The 19016-nt window shown below is 39.5% G+C and overlaps 1 protein-coding gene across 2 annotated transcripts in view; it reads left to right on the top strand.

Moving 5' to 3' along the window:
• The window catches only part of CLCN5 (Cl-/H+ antiporter 5), a 208693-nt gene that overhangs the window by 167496 nt on the left and 22181 nt on the right, over window positions 1–19016 (top strand). For both annotated transcript variants that reach the window (XR_016036974.1, XM_055393735.2), the window contains exons 4-6: window positions 10457–10608; window positions 13771–13870; window positions 18175–18362. Coding sequence is in view for 1 of the 2 variants with exons in the window: in XM_055393735.2 (XP_055249710.1) it covers window positions 10457–10608; window positions 13771–13870; window positions 18175–18362 (440 nt within the window). In the remaining variant the exon portion in view is untranslated. The remainder of the gene's footprint in view (window positions 1–10456; window positions 10609–13770; window positions 13871–18174; window positions 18363–19016) is intronic.

The raw sequence follows: 19016 nt of genomic DNA, 5'->3' as shown, positions 1-19016 counted from the left end.
AAGTTACTAATTTTTCAGTTTTTTTCTAGCCTTTTCTTGTTCAAATGGGAGTGACAACTTCTTTTTTATTTATTTTAACTGAAGTATAGTTAATTTACAGTGTTGTATTAGTTTCAAGTGAACAGAAAAACAGCTGAGCTTTTTACTTACAAGGGTTGAATCTGGAAGCTCCCCATTTATTTTCTAATTAGTTACACTGCTTTAGTCCCCTCCTGAAAGAAGAAAATTAGAGGACAAACATTTGGCCTCTAATAAATCCTGAGTGGATTATTTTGAATAGCACTTTGTTCCAGTTTATTACATTCTAGGGTAGAGGAAAGGGCTGCTGTGATGTTTGGGGAGTGTTGTGGTGAGTGTTTCTGGGGTCTGTGGCTAGTGGGTTCTCCAGAGATCTGGTAACCATGTTGGTATAGCTCTGGTTAGCCGGAGACCAGATGCGTTTGGTCCCAGGTGTGCCCTACTTCACTGCTGAGATGAATCTTACTTTTCCAAGATTAGTGCCATTTTATGATCTTGCCAGAAGAGTATTCTCTAACTATGCAATCAAAATACCTTTGAAATTCTTCAAAGCTAAGGTCTTCTCAAAAGTCATTTAGCACAATGTATGAATGATCCACAAATAGTCATTGCTAAAATAATGAGTATGAGGGTGGGAAAGGACTGTAAAAATCATACATGTTAATACACCCTCATTTTACAGATGGGGAACCTTAAAGCCAGAGATGAAGGCAGTTGCTCAGGGTGACAAAATTACTGAGTTATGGAGCTAGGCTTGGAATCTATCTTCTTACTGCTGGACAACGGGCCTGATCACAAAGACTATTTTTCCCATTGACTTTCACTTAAAAATTTAGTAAGCTATCTTCCTTCTGGTACATTTCTCCTGGTATTGTCTGAAACCTGTCTCCTGTTTTGTTTCCAAATATCCCAATGGTCTGCCTTTCACAATAGAAGTCTTTCCTTTGTGATGTCCTGTTTCTAATCTTCTAGCTGCATTATTGTTATTTTTCTTTTTAGAAACACACATAACACATAAACACACCTCACTGTTAGAGATTCAAACAATGCACATGTATATAACATGTGAAAGTCCTCCCCCTCACTGCTGACTTCCCACTCCAGAGATAACCCTTCAAAATAATTCAGTTATGACCCTTTCAATTCTTTTTCTATCCAGTTAACACAAGATACACAATCAATTTTTAAAAATCTACTTATTATTTTGTAAATAAGTTTTTTCACATAGTAAGTTTGGGAGATTTTTCTATTTCAGTACACATCAGTCTGCTTCTTTGCTTGTGCTATTCCCCCATTACTGGACTCTTTCATTGTTTCCAGTGCTGCAGTGAATAACATGCGTATGTTGGTGTACGCAGGTCCAAGTGTTTCTTTAAAAGCAATTCCTAGATTATATGTGTGTGTGCTTAACTCATTTTTGTTTGTTTTGGGCATTCCATATACCTTGTGGGATCTTAGTTCCCTGACTAGGGATCGAACCTGTGCCCCCTACATTGGCAACGTGGAGTCTTAACCACTGGAAGTCCTAATTAATTTTTTTGTCCATAACATCACACTATTCCCATGAATTTGGGAAGAATCTCCTACTTGCTATTTCCTCTCTTGAAGTTTTTCGCCCTGCCAAAGAATGTTTGCTAATTTCTTGTTCCCAGCTTCCTTTTGGAGATTAATAGAGAGAAACCAATGTAGGCTCAATACAGAAGAACTGGTGAGTTGCTGCTTCTAAAATAATAAGTAATTACATAGGCTTGTGCTAGCCAAAGAGTTTCTCAATACTCTGGTATGGAATGTACTTCTTAGAGCAAGATCTCCCTATCCATTACATTTCCCAGTCCTCTTATCAGTCCCTTGTAAAGTATAAAGTTGAGAAGGAAGGAATGAAGAGCAAGTAAGGGAGCAGAGTGCTATTTTCTTTATATGGACAACCCTCTCAGCAATGCTGTTAAACCTAGACCCTCTACTTCCATTTCTGCATTGATTTTGTACAGTGGGAGTCTATAGGTACCAAACCACGCTCCTCAAGTTGTTTTTCCAAACACTGGTAACTCTGGCAGTTAGCACCCTAGCTCCACTGGTAGTGAAAGTGAGTTGGGTGGGGGAACTTCTAGATTAGAACAGATGGCTGGGAATAGAAAGCTTAAAAGATATACTGTCAAGCAAATGTCTACAACCTGTGGGGACAGAGCTGTATCCAATGGGAGCCATGGCGTCTGAAGGTGGTTTTAGAATCTAGATAAATGCTTATCTCAGAAGCCTTTTTCCTATCCCTTTCTGCCATGCCACATCTTCCTGTATACTTCTTGTAGCCCTCAAACTTTATTTTAATAGCACATATATATTTGTTATTGTTGTTGCAGTTCTTTTGCCCACCTCTCTCAACACCTGATTGAACTTGTGTCTCTTACGTCTCCTACATTAGGCATGCAGGTTCTTTACCACTAGCGCCGCCTGGGAAGCCCAGCTCTCAGCAGTCAGTCCTTAACTGAAATGGGTGCATCAGAACAACACAGGCACTGAGCTGACAGGTTGAATGTCCTGGAGCCTCTTGGTGTTCCAGCTGCTGCATCATGGGAAAGTTCAGGAGCCTCTGGGGGGTGGTTGTAGGGGAAGACTCCTTAGGAAAGAGCAGTTATCTCGCTACAGCCACTCACAAAGTGAGGTATTTCACTATGTAACAACCAGTGTGGCTTCACAGATATGTATCAATGGAATGCGTGCCTGCTAAGTTACTTTACCACTAGTACCACCTGGGAAGCCCAATCAATGGAAATAGTCACCCTGAATAAGTGCCCTAGGAGCCAAACTAAGATAATATATTAAAGCATAACATAGTCCTGTGACACTCTCCAGGGCTTTGATGAGAGGGCTGCTTCACTAATATTTGCTTTTCAACTAGTAGGTATAGGTTAGTGGGAAAGCAAAATTGAGGCACAAATTGATAGAAAGGTCCTAAAAATATTGACTAACTACTGAGGCTTCAACTGTAATGTATTCTCAAACATAGAGGTGAATGGAATGTGAAAGAGTTCATGGCTTGTTGGAGATCTGGAATAGATGAACCAGTACAAGAAGGGAAAGGGGTGCAGATATGAAAGTGAGAAGTGGCTCATAATAAACTCTTAGTACTTGCTATTGAATGAAGGTACAATTTTAAAAATCACAGGATGAATATCTGCTGATGTGTGCTAGGTAGAATGTTAATTGTTTTTGTATATGTGCTTTTAGCTTTGCAAAAATACAAAATATCCCTGTAAAAACTGAAATATATTCTAAAAATGGAACTATTTTCCAAGTCCTCTGATGCATACCAATAGTCCTGCTCCATTTTCTGTGTGCTTATTTCTTTCTTTAGGCTGCTGCTAATAGGTGAGCCCACATGCAGTGTGGTTATCACTAAAGCAGTATGTCAGGGTGCACAAGGTTTCTTTCTATCCTCTTTCTCCTTGTGTTTCTGTTAGTGTTTAACTAATTCACTTAATCAGTTACTGTTCAGCTCCCCCAGGAAATTTCTAATGGCATATTGGTTAGAGATTGAAATAAACATTAATTCTCAAATTGGAATTTATTTTCTTGTATCTTAAGGGGTTTTCTAGTTTTAAGCATCATGCGATTTTTAGAAAATATTAGAAAGTGGTTTCCATAAAGGGAAATGAGCAAAATATATTCATTTATTCACCTCCTCATTTAGCCGTGTGCTTTTAAACATCCATTAACTAAGTTTTTAGACCTTACCAGGAAAGCTGTTTCAAGGTTGACTTATTTTTTCTGACTAGTTTTCTGTATATTTTTGTCCCAGACTCAAGCAATGCAGATAAGCTTTAGGGGACCTTTCTTTTGTCCTTTGAGATCCAGATGTACTTTAACTTGAATCATTCTCCTGATAGAGCATTAAACCATTTCTTTTATAACTTATGTTGAATGGCACACTATGCCTTCAAAACTTATCTAAGTTTTACCTTTGTGTGTGTGTAGACACAACAATATAGACTTGCCTAAGAACCCCAGTCTTGATATTTAGAGCTGTTAATTTTGCTTTTTTTCTTGGCAGAGTATTTACACACCAGAAGCTTAACTTTTTAAAAAATCACCCTGTTTTTAAATTGAAGTATAGTTGATTTACAGTATTTCAGATTGTACAGCAAAGTGATTCCGTTTATATATATATATATACTTTTCAGATTATTAATACTTTCCCTTATAGGTTATTCGGAGAAGGCAATGGCAAGCCACTCCAGTACTCTTGCCTGGAAAATCCCATGGATGGAGGAGCCTGGTAGGCTGCAGTCCGTGGGGTCGCTGGGAGTCAGACACGACTGAGCGACTTCACTTTCACTTTTCACTTTCATACATTGGAGAAGGAAATGGCAACCCACTCCAGTGTTCTTGCCTGGAGAATCCTAGGGACGGGGGATCCTGGTGGGCTTCCGTCTATGGGGTCACACAGAGTCGGACACGACTGAAGTGACTTAGCAGTAGCAGCAACAGCAGCAGCAGCAGCAGTTGATCCAGAATGGAATCATTTCTATACTCATTCTTGATAACTTAGTTTTATGAATTTAATATTTCTTTCTACTAAGTAAAAAAAAAAAAATGCTAAGAAAATAGACCAATTGGATGTGGAATAAGACCCACAGCTTAAGCTATTTGTCATCAAGTCATATATAGATACCTCTGTGAAAGAGTAAGTTTCATCCCTCTCATTGATAAAACCTTAAAAAGTAGTAGTATTATTGTCATCATCCTTATTATACACTTAAAGTATTTTTTCCTATTCTAAAAATTATGATGAATATCTTCTAATTCCTAGTCCATTCTTGTGTCAAATCCGCATTAAGTAGGTCTTCCTATGTTGAAAGTTTTAAAAACTTTGTCGTAGGAGCAACTAACATATTAGAAACAGAAAATGATCTGATCAGATCTATGCTCCACAAAAATAACTCTGTCCCCAAATATTAACTTTATCGTTGTGGTTTTATCATAGGATACATTAAAAATTGGTAAGCATTTCTCTTATTTCCATAGTAATTGACCTACACCTGACAGCCTGTATAAAGGAACATGTGCTAGAGATTACACATTTGGCAGAGAAGGGAATAGTGGGGTAGAAAAGAGTAAAAGAAATATAAGGTCAAATTCTGAATACCAGTGCCTCATTTTTTTCAATTGAAGTATAGTTGATTTATAATATTGTATTAATTTCTGGTATACAGCAGAGTGACTCATTTATACTTTCTGGGGAGGATGAGAGAGAATTTTAATGCAGCCACCAAATTAAAGGATAAAAACATACTGTAAACATAACTTAAAACAGTTTAGAATCATAAACAAAATGTGAGGTAGACTGACTAGTAAAATTCACCAAATGTTGGTTAGGAAAATTTTATAGTAATAAAGTAACACAGGTGCCTCCTTTTCTAAAAATCACAAAAAGCAATTGCATAAATTACAGCCAAAAATTGAATACAATAATTCTCATTGTAATTTTAATGTGTTTGTATTCCTTTTCATATTCTTTTCCCTTATAGGTTATTACAAAATATTGAGTATAGTTTCCAATGCTATCCAGTAGGTCCTTGTTGTTTATTTATTTTATATATAGTTTTGTGCATCTCCTAATCCCAAACTCCTAATTTATCTCCCTTTCCTTCCTCTTTAGTAACTAAGTTTGTTTTATGTCTGTGAGTCTGTTTCTATTTTGTAAATAAGTTCGTTTGTATCATTTTTTAGATTCTGCATATAAGTGGTATCATACAACATTTGTCTTTCTCTGCATTACTTCACTTAGTATGATAATATGTAGATCCAACCACATTGCTGAAAATCCAGTGCCTCATTTCTTAATCTGAATTGTAATTAAACCTCATTTTAGTAGGAGGACTGTGTCATAGCTATCAGTCCTCTAGTTTTCAAAAGAGGTAAATTTACATGGAATAAAATAGTTCCTCTGCAGAAGCACTGATGGAGCATTTGAAAAATACATGAACTTTCGCCAGAAGTAATTGACATGGTAGTAGATATGCAATCCAGTTACCGTACATTGAAAATCTATACATTTTTTTAAGTACCAAAAACTAGTATGTTAAAGTGTAAAATAATCTAATAAGGTAATGCAAGTCTTATTATAAGTGAATATATGCTGTAGTGGTCTTCAGATACCACATATAGAATCCCATTTAGTAACGAAAACCTTGAAGGAGGCTTGTGAGGTTGGCCCTGTCATCCTCTTTAAGTAAGAAATACATACTTTTCTAAAAGTATAATTGTACAATACAGTCACACTTGAGTCATAACTTTTGCTTTTTATACTTGTTAGTTCTTTGCCACAATACTATCAGTTGCCGCTTCACTTTACTTCTTGTTAGTGCTAGGTTAGTTCATCAAGAACTGAGATACTGTCATAGTGATGGACAGGACCAAAAGCATGTAGGTTCCATGAAGTGCCTCACATTTTCTAAGGTTTTGATACATTGATATTTTAGGATTCATCAGGCCTTAAGAATTGATGAGAGTAATCACAACATTTTGAAACACTGTATTTAGGTCTGATTATTGGAGCACACTGACTAGATTAATGTTTAACAGTGGCTGTTCTGTGCATTCACTTAGGTGGTTAGGAGATGGCAATTTTCTTTTTCTCCAGTTCTGTTGAGAAATAATTGACATACATCACTGTATAAGTTTAAGGTATAGAGCAGGATGCTTTGATTTATATACATTGTGAAATGATTACTACAATGAGTTCAACTAACATCCATCTTCTCATATTGTTGTTTAGTCGCTAAGTCGTGTCTGACTCTTTGTGACCCCATGGACTGTAGCCCACCAGGCTCCTCTGTCCATGAAATTCTCCAGGCAAGAATACTGGAGTGGGTAACCATTCCCTTCTCCAGGGGATCTTCCCAACCCAGGGATCAAACCTGGGTCTACCCGCATTGCAGGCAGATTCTTTACCATCTGAGCCACCAGGGAAGCCCATCTCATATAGACAACAATAAAAGGAAAAGAAAGGAGAAAAGAAAAAGTTTTCTCCTTATGATGAGAATGCTTAAGATTTACTCTCTTAACAACTTTCCTATATATATCAGTGTTACCTATGTAGAGATGGCAGTTTACTTCTTTACTGAATTAGCCTTTTGCTTATTGCACAATGCATTTAGACTTGCTGAACAGTAGCCTTCAGAATAGGACCAGAGAAGGGAAGGTCTTTAAAATAGTGCAGATGTACTAGTGAATTAATTTTCATGGCTGAAATATCTACTTTTACCCAGGTTGGATTAATGAGATTAGACTTGATACTGCTTTCTAGGTAGAGCACTACTGCTAAGCAACAACTCATTTTCTTTACTGCTTTCTGAGTTTTCAAAGTTACTAGGAGGTATTAAAGACCTGACTTTGTAATGCTAAGTTCATATGTGGTTCAGTTTTTCATAATTTTCTCTATAGAAAGACATAAGCTATGTGTATACAGTTTAAAGAATAATCATAATGTGAATACTCAGGTAACCACTGCCCAGATTAAGAAAAATTGCCAGCCTTCCCAAAGCCCAACCCTCACCATGTGCTCCATCCAGAAGGTGACTCCCCTCTCTCCCTAGTTAGCTACTTCTTTACTTTTGGCATTTTCTTGTTTCCCCTTATAATGTAGTCACTTACATGGGTATCCTAAAACCATATAACTTAGGTTTGTCTGCCTTTGAACTTACATGAGTAGAATCACATTATGTGCTCTCTTGTGTCTGGCATCTTTCATTCATTTCACTAATTTAGCTCGTTACTCTGGTGAGATTTTTATCTGTTATTGGTATCCAGTGCATTAAAAAAAAAAAGCCTTTCCACATTTGCCTGTCTCTCTCTCCCTCCCTTTTAAAATATTTAAGATCCCTGTAACTTTAAATGCTTTCTGATATTTATACTTTGCCTTCTTAGATTTTCTGCTAAATGAGTTCTGAAAGCCTTAAATTTGTCTGAATCCCAGTTTTCTGAACTGACCTGACTGCCTCTGGTTTGATGGCATTTGTTTAGATGAGGCTACATCTTTAAGGCTTCTGTGCTTGGTTAAAAAATCTTCTTTCTCCAAGGCTGGTCCAAGGGTCTGGTCACGTGATTCCAACAGTGACATCACATTCTGACCGCCAGGGAACATTGGTGGTTCTTTAGGTGGTGTTTGTTCCTGTGAAAGGCAGAGAATACAGCAAGTGCCCTTCTAAAGCAGTTCAGACCGGGGCTCCTTCTGTAAAAGCTCCTCAACCTAAATGAGGAAATGCGGGCTGCCAAGGTTATTTCTTCTTTGAGGCAGAAAAAAAGAAAGCTGTGATTGAAGGTAAGCAGGCTTGAGCCTGGCCAAGGACCAAAGCATGACCCCAGGGAGAAGGGGGTCTGGAGAATCACAAGCAGTCTGTTGTCGGATTCTAATCACTGCCTGCTCTTTCCGAGCTGCCTGACAGTTTGCGTTTATAATAGACTATCTACAAAGAAGGATGATTCAGTACTCATGTTACCCAGTGATGTAATAGGATTTTTTCTTTCCTGTTAGGAAGCTGTTGCAGATCTTCATTTTGTCTTAATATCCTTTGAACTGGGGGCCTCATTTGATACCTAGTGTAACATTAGATATCTAGTAGAAGCTTTTTAAAAATCAGTTTCACAAAATCCTTTGAAAATTTCTCCTGAAAGGAGCACACTTAAACCAGAGCAAATTCAATTGAAGCATTAACCTGCTTGAAAAAGTCAGTTTCTGGTTGGTTGGTGTCCTGTGTTCATGTCAGTATTTGTCTTGAAAATTGAAAGAGCTTGGTTCCCTCCTGCCCCACATACTTTAGCCTTTTTCTGCTCTCCTTTCCCAGCTGGCTGTTTCCCTCCAATCTCTCAGACAACACACCAGCATTCATCTTTATCAGTATGCCACTGACATGATAGGAAATGCTGAGCTGGTGATTCAGCAGCCAACCATTTCACGGTCAGGTACGCTTGAAGATACGGAAAGGACTTTGGTTAGGGGTTTTAAGATTAACTTGTTCACCTCCTCCACTCCACCCCACCTCACCCCCACTCTTACTGTGATACAGATTCTGCAGAGCTTTTTCTTTCAGCTGTGCCTTGTTTGTGAAAGGTATGCTGAACTAGGTATTTGGAAGACTTAGAATTTGTAAACCAGGTATAACTTGGGTGTTAATTCAAACTTGGCCTTTGAGAGTGCTCAAATTTTCTGTTAGGAGTTGACAGTGATGGTGAGGATGTAGCTGGGGGGAGACGAGGTCAGCTTGGGCCCACTTTAGCCTTCTCTGCAGAGGAACTTATCAGTCTGGATATAGCTTAATCCCTGCCAAGATTGGTGTTGCAAATGTGAGCTGTGGCTAGTTGAGTTCATTGATGGTATTACTCTGCATTTTTCCTCAGTGTGCATTTGCGTGCATTCCTGAATACAGTTTTACATTTTGTGTTTAATAGTGAAATTTTGTTCTACCAGAGGATTGTGGAAATACTGTGAATAAGTTTGTTAAGTAATACTAAGTAACCTTGTGTAAGCGCCACTTCTGAGTTTAAATACTCCTCCCTCATTCCAACGGTTCATCAAACAAACTTGGGCTCACCTGCTATTTACTGGGTTGTGGCTGTGTGCTAGACACTGGAGAAGGCAATGGTGAATCAGAGATAGGGCTACCCTCAAAAAGCTTCTAGTCTAGAAAGGAAGATAAAGCATTTGCTTAAGTTATAGTAGAAGTGCTAAAAATGAAGCAGGTAAATGTGATTGTTGGCCAAATGGATATGTTTCTTTCAGTTTAGGGAGGGACCTGTCATTTCTGAGCCATGCACTTTTCTTTAAATCTCTACTTGGAAATCTTAGACTGTCCTGGCATACTCAGTAAAAGTTTCCACAGGCCCATGACATCAAGGATCAAAGTCTTATATCCATGGAAGTGAAATATGTACATTCCAGCCAGCTTAACTCTGGAAGAGACCCACATGCTTTCTTTGGAGTCCCTACTCAGGCAAAAGCCACCTCTGAGGATTGAATTACTGCCTTGTAAATGTATTAATAAAATGGTTTCTGATGTAATTTGTCTGCAAAAACCTTTGACCCTTTTGTCTTCCTCCCAAAACATAAACTGAAATATCTAAACTGCTCCAAGCTCTTGTCTTTTGTTTCATACATCCTTTTACCCTGCATTTCAACTCCTGTCAGTTCCCCCTTTGTACTGTCGTTCTCATCTGTCCCTTTCCATTCACACTGCCTTGAGACACTCATCGTTTTGTGCCTAAACCACAGAAACCTCTGAATGTGAAGGATGTTCCTGCCAGGTGATCATTCTGCTTTATCAACATACCCTAACTGTAGTCATCTGATAGTTTAAGGGCTCACCTCCTGGTACTCAAAAAGGAGGTATGAAAAATGTCCAGAGTGTCTGTATTACTAATGTCTTCTTTCTGTTCAATCCAGAGAATAGGTCATACAATGGTGGAGGAATAGGTTCTTCAAATAGGATGATGGACTTCTTGGAGGAGCCAATCCCTGGTGTGGGAACCTATGATGATTTCAATACAATTGATTGGGTGAGAGAGAAGTCTCGAGACCGGGATAGGCACCGAGAGGTAAGACAAAAGATGCTTTGTGAGCTGAGTGTTAGGAAACATCAGGAGAATTTGAAAATATATATTCTTTACATATATAACCCTCTACCCTGGATGTGGCTGAATTTATTTTCTGTTGGCCATGTAGAGTTTTATTTTTATTTTTAAGGCATCTTGAAAATAATTTATATTTAATGATGATTTATCTTCCTATAGTGAGTGGTTGAAAAGGATCTTTGGCTGTAAATACCTATGTAGAAAGGTGAAAACAGTTGGTGGGAGGGACCAAAATAAATCTCAAAAATCTTTCTTCCCCATCTCATCTTTCTTTATGGTTTTCCCTTGAAGCGAATTTTTACAACTAAGAAAAGTAAGTGGACTCTTTTTAAAGGAAAAGGGTGTTTACTGAAGCTTACAGGATAAACCTGTGATTATAGCTCTTTTACAAGTATAAAACCAAAGCACATTTATGCATTCAACTAAAAACTGCAAGACCAATCAAATTCAAATCAATGACATTAATTTAGTATGATAGTTAATAGAAGTACTTAGAGCTATGGCTCAGTTTTGTTTTGAATGTGACAAGAGAACCTCCCTACTTTTGTCCTTTCAAAGTACTGTGAAAACTTCTCAGAGCAGCCCACCAAGGTCATTTGCCTTTAACTTACTGCTGAGTATCATTTAAATCAGGGAATCACAATTTCTAGTCTGAGTCAGGAGTACGTGGAGAGCTTATTCAAAAGGTAGGGGGCCTTAGCCCCCATAATCCTGATTCAATGGGGAACATGTCTTCAACCAACAGTAGGTATGATTATTTTTTTTCTTTCTTACTATTTCTGCTTTGAGTCCAAATTTAAAATTTGCTTTTTAAGTTGACTCCATTTTCTCCTGAGTTCCTGGTTTCCTCCTCTCAGACCTGAGTGAATCTCCTGAGCCATTAAGTTCAGGTTACTTTTCATTCCTTTCCCGGCTTCTAACTGCTTTTCTCATGACCAACTGAGCCCAGGATTGTCCCAGGTACAGGTTTTGAGAAATTTCTTTATAATCCTTAGATTTGTGATAATCACACCGAGTTTTCTTCTCCTAACTCAAAAAGATAATCTCTATAAAACATTTTGATTTTTGTAAGATTCCTGCTATTTGGGAACATATCCATATATTCTTTCCATTATATTAATTCATCAGGCAGACTTTAAAATTTAGTTTTAAAGCCTTAGAATTTTTTTTCTCTATATAATTCAGAGTTTAGTTTGTTATCATTTGCTACTCAGATTGTGAAAGCCACCTGTGATATGACAAGAGCACATTTCCCATTATATCAATATGGTTGCATCTGAGACACATTATATCAAACAATAATAATTCAGAATCAATTGAAATGTGTTTATCAAATGTTCAAAGGAGACCTTTTTTAAGCATTAACTGTTCATCATCTGAATGGAAACACTGTCAGAGGGAAAAGTGTCACCGTATCTACTTTCAGTATTTCAATTGGAAACTTAAAGTCATAAGTCTAAATGAAATTTTAAAGTGCTTTTAACATCTGCCTGCTAATGCAGGAGATGCAGGAGGCACAAGTTCGATCCCTGGGTTGGGAAGATCCCCTGGAGGAGGAAATGGCAACCCCCTCCAGTGCTCTTGCTTGGAGAACCCCACAGAGGAGCCTGGCGGGTTACAGTCCATGGGGTTGCAAAGAGTCTAACATGACTGAGCAACTCAGCACAGCATAGCACATGCACACAATAATTTATTACCCGTGATGTAGCTGCAGATCAATATGGGGCAACTAACTTTCAGTTTCAAAGATACATAGAGGCCAAGAAAGGGGAAGTACTAATGCCAAAGTTGTCAGAATGCTTGGTTTTGAAATGTGAGCACTGAAGAGCTAAATTGACAAGGCTAGGGCCTAAAAAGGTAAAAAAATTCTGTACCTCTTGATAGCTGCAGATATTCCCAGCAGGTTTTTGGAAATGAAAGAGATCATCCCTAATATCATTTAGGAACTACAATCACTGTACAGTTGGGGGTTTGTGGTATCAAGTCCTAGAATGTGCCTGACCTGAATTACAGCCCCATGTAGTAAACTTCAGATTTTATTTTCACCACTCAAATAAGCCTATATTTATTTATTCTTTGAAAAACAATCAGACTATTTTCTGTGAGTCAAGAGACCATTTTTGGACTATCTAATGTCCAGGCCAGAAGGAGACCACTGCAGTAAGCAAAACAGGTTGATGTTATAAGAAATTAGCAGCTAAGGGGCTTCCCTGGTGGCTCAGTGGTAAAGAATCTGCCTGCCAGTGCAGGAGACATGCGTTCAATCTCTGGTCTGGGAAGATCCCACAAGACAAGGAGCGACTAAACTAAGCCTGTAAGTCTGTGTGCCACAACTACTGAGCCTGTGCTCTAGAGTCTGGGAACTGCAACTACTGAGCCCACGTGCTGCAACTACTGAAGCCCAAGCACCGTGGAGCCCATAATCCAGAACAAGAGAAGCCACCACAGTGAGAAGCCCATTCAGCACAACTAGAGAGTAGTCCCTGCTCTCCGCAACTAGAGAAAAACCTGAGCAGCAGCGAAGACCTAGCACAGCCAACAACAACAAAAATCTCTTGAAGGCTTCTCTGGTGGTCCAGTGGTTAAGAATCCGCCAGCCAATGCAGGGGACGTGGGTTCGATCCCTGCTCCAAGGAGATCCTACGTGTCATGGGGCAACTCAGCGCATGTGCCAAAACTATGGAGCCTGCATGCCTAGAGTCTCTACTCTGCAACAAGAGAAGCCACTGCAGTGAGAAGCTTGCACACTGCAACAAAGAGTAGCCCCTGCTCACCACAACTAAAGAAAGCCCATGTGCAACAACGGAGACCTGGTGCAGCCAGAAATAACAAATAAAAGACAAAGGCCTTATTAAAAACAAAAGAAATTAGCTGCTAAATAGGGAAGCCTTGAATAAGGTACTTGCAAGGCATTGCAATACTGGAGATGAAGGTGGGGTTTGGTAAAACAAGGTTCAATAAACCTCAAAGTTCTTGGTGACTTTGGTTCAGTCAAAGATTTGAGAAGTAACTCTAAATTGGTCTCCTAATGAACAGGTTTGTCTTTGTGTTTCTTTATTGCACATTTTGATTTGAAAAAGCAAGGGTGTGTGTAAAATCTATCAATGTTTTCTCTTTTCTCGCTAGATTACCAACAAAAGCAAAGAATCAACATGGGCCTTAATTCACAGTGTGAGCGATGCTTTTTCTGGCTGGTTGTTGATGCTACTTATTGGGCTTTTATCAGGTATGGTAAACCATGTTAACTTTCTAAACAGATTTCCTAAAATTGTGGTGTGCCCATCCCCCAAGTCATAAACTGAATTGAATGATGTGCTTTACTGTTTTCCTACATGAAAGAAATCACTTATGGACCTTTTGGAAGCTTGATGACCTCAACTGTAAAGAGGTACTGATACCTCATCTCCTTCATTAAATAAATGAGATTAAATAAAGAAATGCATTTAAGGGCATTTGTATACTATAAAATATTGTATCCATCTTAAGGTGCTGTGAGCCCTGACTTTTGGAGCTTATCTTGAGGAATAACCTTTCTGTTGGAGATGGTTTTTTTTTTGTTTGTTTGTTTTCATTTTTTTGGGGGGGGTGGTGGGAGCAATTCTGTGACTGCCAGGATCTTGATCTCTGACCAGGGATTGAACCCATGCCCTGGCAGTGAAAGCATCAAGTCCTAACCACCAGACCACCAGGGAATTTCCAGTTTTTTTTTTTTTAACATATACCACATGGGTAAAGAATCTGCCTCCAATGCAGGAGACCTGGGTTCGATCCCTGGGTCAGGAAGATCCCTTGGAGGAGGGCATGGCTACCCACTCTAGTATTCTTGGCTGGAGAATCCTATGGACAGAGGAGCTATAGTCCGTGGGGTTGCAAAAGAGTCAGACATGACTGAGTGACTAAAACTTTGGCTTTCTTTCATGTGGGATTTAGGAAAGAAGATGTAGAAGAGGACTTCTTGAAAGATTTTTGTAGTTACTTCTTAAACATCTTCTCTCTTCATTTAAGGGTAAAATATTTAGGGCATGGCTCATACCCTTAAGGGGCCTACACTCTTATTCTTTCATGGTGTTTGAGGACTGGGATGGTACTACCTTTTCCTGTCTTCTCCATTAAACTCCTAAGTCACTCCAACTATATGGTCTGTCTAGGAATAGTATACTTGCTATGCAATACGGCTTCAAAACAGGTCCCTAAGCAGGCTTCCCCTCCTGTGGCGGAAGCAGAAAACCAAGAATACCAGGCATAAATGCTGAGATTTATATCCTCATGGCATTAAAAAAATGGGCCTAGGAAGACTAGGAATAATAAGCTAAAATAGCAGTTAGGTGGGAAATCAGGAGGTGGTTGGGATGGAATGGTAGTTAACAGCACAGGCTGTAGTTTGTGGCTTCTTGGATTTGAATCCAGCCCCACCAATTGCTAGTTTTGTGACTTTAGGCAGGTTTCTTAACCCTTGAAAGCTTTAGTTTACTGACTTGTTGTGAGAATTGAATAAAGTACAGCATATATAGCACTCAGCACAGCACCCAGTTGTTCACAAGCTGCTGTTACTTAGAGATAATTCACGAGCCGTGGAGTATGGAATGATCACAGCAGCTAGTGGGAGCGGCTGCCATTCTGTCATAGCACCTTGCAGCTCCATCTCCCGTCAGTGGGCTCCTCGGGGGGACATGCAGGGGATGTTCACCTTGTGCCACATTGTTTACATAAAATGCCCCCATTTTTCTTGAACGCCGTGGCATTGCCCTTGCCTCTCCAATGCATAGAAACTAACTCTCCACCATCCCTCCCCTCGTTTCTTTGTCATGGGATAGGAAACTAAGATCCAGTAGGCTTGTTTACCCCCAGATACTTTTGAGGCATCAGGCTACCACATAGTAAATCCAGTTTGTTATTTGATTCAGTCTGTGCGCTTTGGTAACAGCTCATGTGTTACAGCCAAATCTGGTGACGATCCTGTGTTTTCAACATCAGTTAAATCTCTGCAGGTCCATTTGCTAAAAAAAAAAAAAAATCACAGCAAATGAGAAACTGTTCATTCATAACAGAGTTTTCAAAGATTATTTCTGGGCCAGGGGTCAGCAAGCTTTTTCTATAAAGGGCCAGACTAAATATTTTAGGATTTGTGGGCCAAATGGTCTCTATAGCACAAATGTGGCCATAGATAGTAGGTACACAAACAAACTGGACTGTGACCAAGAATAGATTTATTTAAAAACACAGAGGTGGATTTTACCCTCAGGCCATAGTTTGGCAACCCATGGTCTAGGGTGTTAATGCTGCCCATTCTCTGGCTCGTACAGAAGAGAGAATATGGTCTGGACAGTTTAGAGCTGGCTCATAATAGACTGAGTGGGCCATAATGTCAAATATTACACAGAGGCTGAAGAGAAGGAAGGGGCCTGAGAAAGGTTTATATAGTTTAGCAGTTAGGAGGATACAAGTGACCTTGAAAAAAATCTTAGATAAGTATTAGTAGCCCATTTTTTTTTCTTTTGGCTGCACCTAGGGGCCTGCCTGATCTTAGCTCCTGGACCAGGGATTGAACCTGGGCCCTGGCAGTGAAAGCACCAAGTCCTAACCACTGGACCACCAGGGAGTCCCAGGAGCCAGATTTCAAGGGGAGGCAACCATTGTAGACGTTTTGGAGCTGCGGGGTAGTAGTCATTGGAAGGAGAGAAGGGACAGAAGCATGAAATTGATAGCATGGACAGGTTTCGGAAGCACTGCATTCTTTAGGGTAGGGGAAACCTGCTGAAATTCGTAACCAGGGAAGAAAGAGCCAACTGGGAAAAGAAGAGGGAGACATAGAAGGGAAGATAGGATGCAGAGTACCAGGGTTAGACATACACACGAGAAACAACCAGAGAATTAGCCAAACTCTTTAACATCACTTAGTTTCCTGAATTCAGGCAATAAGTGCAATAGGATTTAGAAGGAAGTGATGCTGGGGGCTGGAGTGGCCGAGAGTAGGTTCAAACAGTTTGTCCAGTTTGACTAGGTTGTTCAAGTGTGTAAATAACCCTGTATTAACACTCTTCAGTTCAGTTCAGTTCAGTCGCTCAGTCGTGTCCGACTCTCCGCGACCCCATGAATCACAGCACGCCAGGCCTCCCTGTCCATCACCAACTCCCAGAGTTCACTCAAACTCATGTCCACAGAGTCGGTGATGCCATCCAGCCATCTCATTCTCTGTTGTCCCCTTCTCCTCCTGCCCCCAACCTTTCCCAGCATCAGACTCTTTTCCAGTGAGTCAACTCATCGCATGAGGTGGCCAAAGTATTGGAGTTTCAGCTTTAGCATCAGTCCTTCCAATGAACACCCAGGATTGATCTCCTTTAGAATGGACTGGTTGGATCTCCTTGCAGTCCAAGGGACTCTTAACACTCTTAGCACCTACCAAAACATAAACATGGCATGGCCTCCAGCCTGTTGGAACATAGGCATAATATCCTCAACTTTTTAATGTATGTCTTGTCACTAGGTGGTCAGTGAATATTTTTCTTCCCCTCATACACACAGGCTATTTTGTTTTTAAGCATTGGAGAGCAACAATAGAAGCAGTGTGTCTGAATGCAGGAACAGTCTGGCAATTCAGGGGCTGTGAATTTTATGATGTCTTTGCTATTTCCCTAAAGCACGATTCTAGACCATTTAATTTCTTTATTCCAGTGTTTCTTCATCTGGATAACAGAAATGATGAGAAGGCCAGAATTGAAAATATTATAACTATCTTAACCCTGTCAGTCTGTTAGTCATAGTGCATGAATCCTCATTCATTCTCATAATTTTCTTTGAGGAATGATCTATATAAAATATTTTTTACTCCTTCTAAGAAAACCAGAAGTTCACATCCTAGGCTCAGGGGGCTTCAGCCTGCCTATAGTTTCATCTCATCTCCCATGTATATATCACAATTTGTGCTTTTATAAATTCCATTCCCTCAGCCTAGAATGCTTTCCTGCCATTGCTCAAAATCCCTCGTTCCTGGTGCCAAATCAGTATCAAGACGGAGCCCTTCTCCTTATAGTCTTCATCAACTGCCCCCATCAAGCCATCTCAAATGCATGTCATATAATATTCTTCAACATGGGCAGTTCACATTTTCTCAGTCTTATGTATAAAGTGAGAATAAAACAATCTTTAATAGGACTTTCTTTATGAATCAGTCTTCATCAACTCTCGGTCAGAGCAGAGTCTTTGCCAGGTGAGGCAGCTGAAAATCAAATCCACTCACTCCTCACCCCCAACCCAACCACTCTGCTCTCTTCTAAGTTTCCCATATAGAAATTCTGCAGACACGGTGTTTAGTGCAGACAATGCTTTTTTTCCCTCTTCAACAGGCATCTGAAACAGGTAAAATCTATTAGAGATAATAGGTAAGAAGCAAGCAGACAATCAGGTTGCAAAGAAGGTTGCAGAAAGAGGTTGCAAACAGAATGAGAATGTATTTACTTGTCCATTATTGTGATTCCTTTTCCCTTATTTTCTCTTACAACCGTAACCTTTCCTTCCCTTCCCTCAAATCAGGTTCCCTAGCTGGCTTGATAGACATCTCTGCTCACTGGATGACAGATTTAAAAGAAGGTATATGCACATCAGGAATCTGGTTTAACCATGAACACTGTTGCTGGAACTCCAAGCATGTCACCTTTGAAAATAGAGACAAATGCCCAGAGTGGAATAGCTGGTCCCAGCTTATTATCAGCACGAATGAGGTAACACATGGTGAAGATTTCTGAACTGCTGACCTAATTATTCTTACATTTACTTCATTTCTTATACTGTCCTCGTGGCAATTGTGGAATCTTCCTTTACTTTCCGTTTCAGGAAAAGGGGAACCAGTGCCAGCTGCCTTTCTCTGTGGTTTAAGTGCAGCCCTGTTTCTATATCTTCTGACATGTGGAGTTTGATACTTATACAACAAAATAAGTTTTCTTTGCTTGTTTATAACAAACTGTGTTTCTTCTTAGTTGTTAGTACGCGGTATGACTGAATCTTTCTCTAGTAATTTCCGTAGAAATGCCATAGTCAGCCAACAGATAGGCTATAATTGCTAAGAAAAGATGGACTGGGTTAAAAATGTGTTTAAGCAAATTTTCCCTGAGCATTGTATTAGAACATTAAAAATACATATTCCTTAGCAAGATAGCAGAAACCTAGGAATAAAATTGTTCATGGTCCCCTTTTGAAATTAAATTAAAATTTCATTTGTCCTTGTCTTCTAGCAAATCGTTTTGGATATAAAAGTGACTTTGTTTTTCAGTTCCTTACCTTTCTCTTACCACTTGATTTGCGTGTTAGATCTCTCCTGCTGAACACAAAAGCACATGAAATAACTCTCAACTCCCAATTCCACTCTGACTTCTACA

This window comes from Moschus berezovskii, chromosome X, assembly GCF_049115385.1.
Source record: "Moschus berezovskii isolate FMDL1 chromosome X, NW_MosBer_1.0, whole genome shotgun sequence".
NCBI classification, from domain to species: Eukaryota; Metazoa; Chordata; class Mammalia; order Artiodactyla; family Moschidae; genus Moschus; species Moschus berezovskii.
The sequence above is the reverse complement of the archived record's forward strand: the minus strand, read 5'-3'. Positions and strand labels throughout refer to the sequence as shown.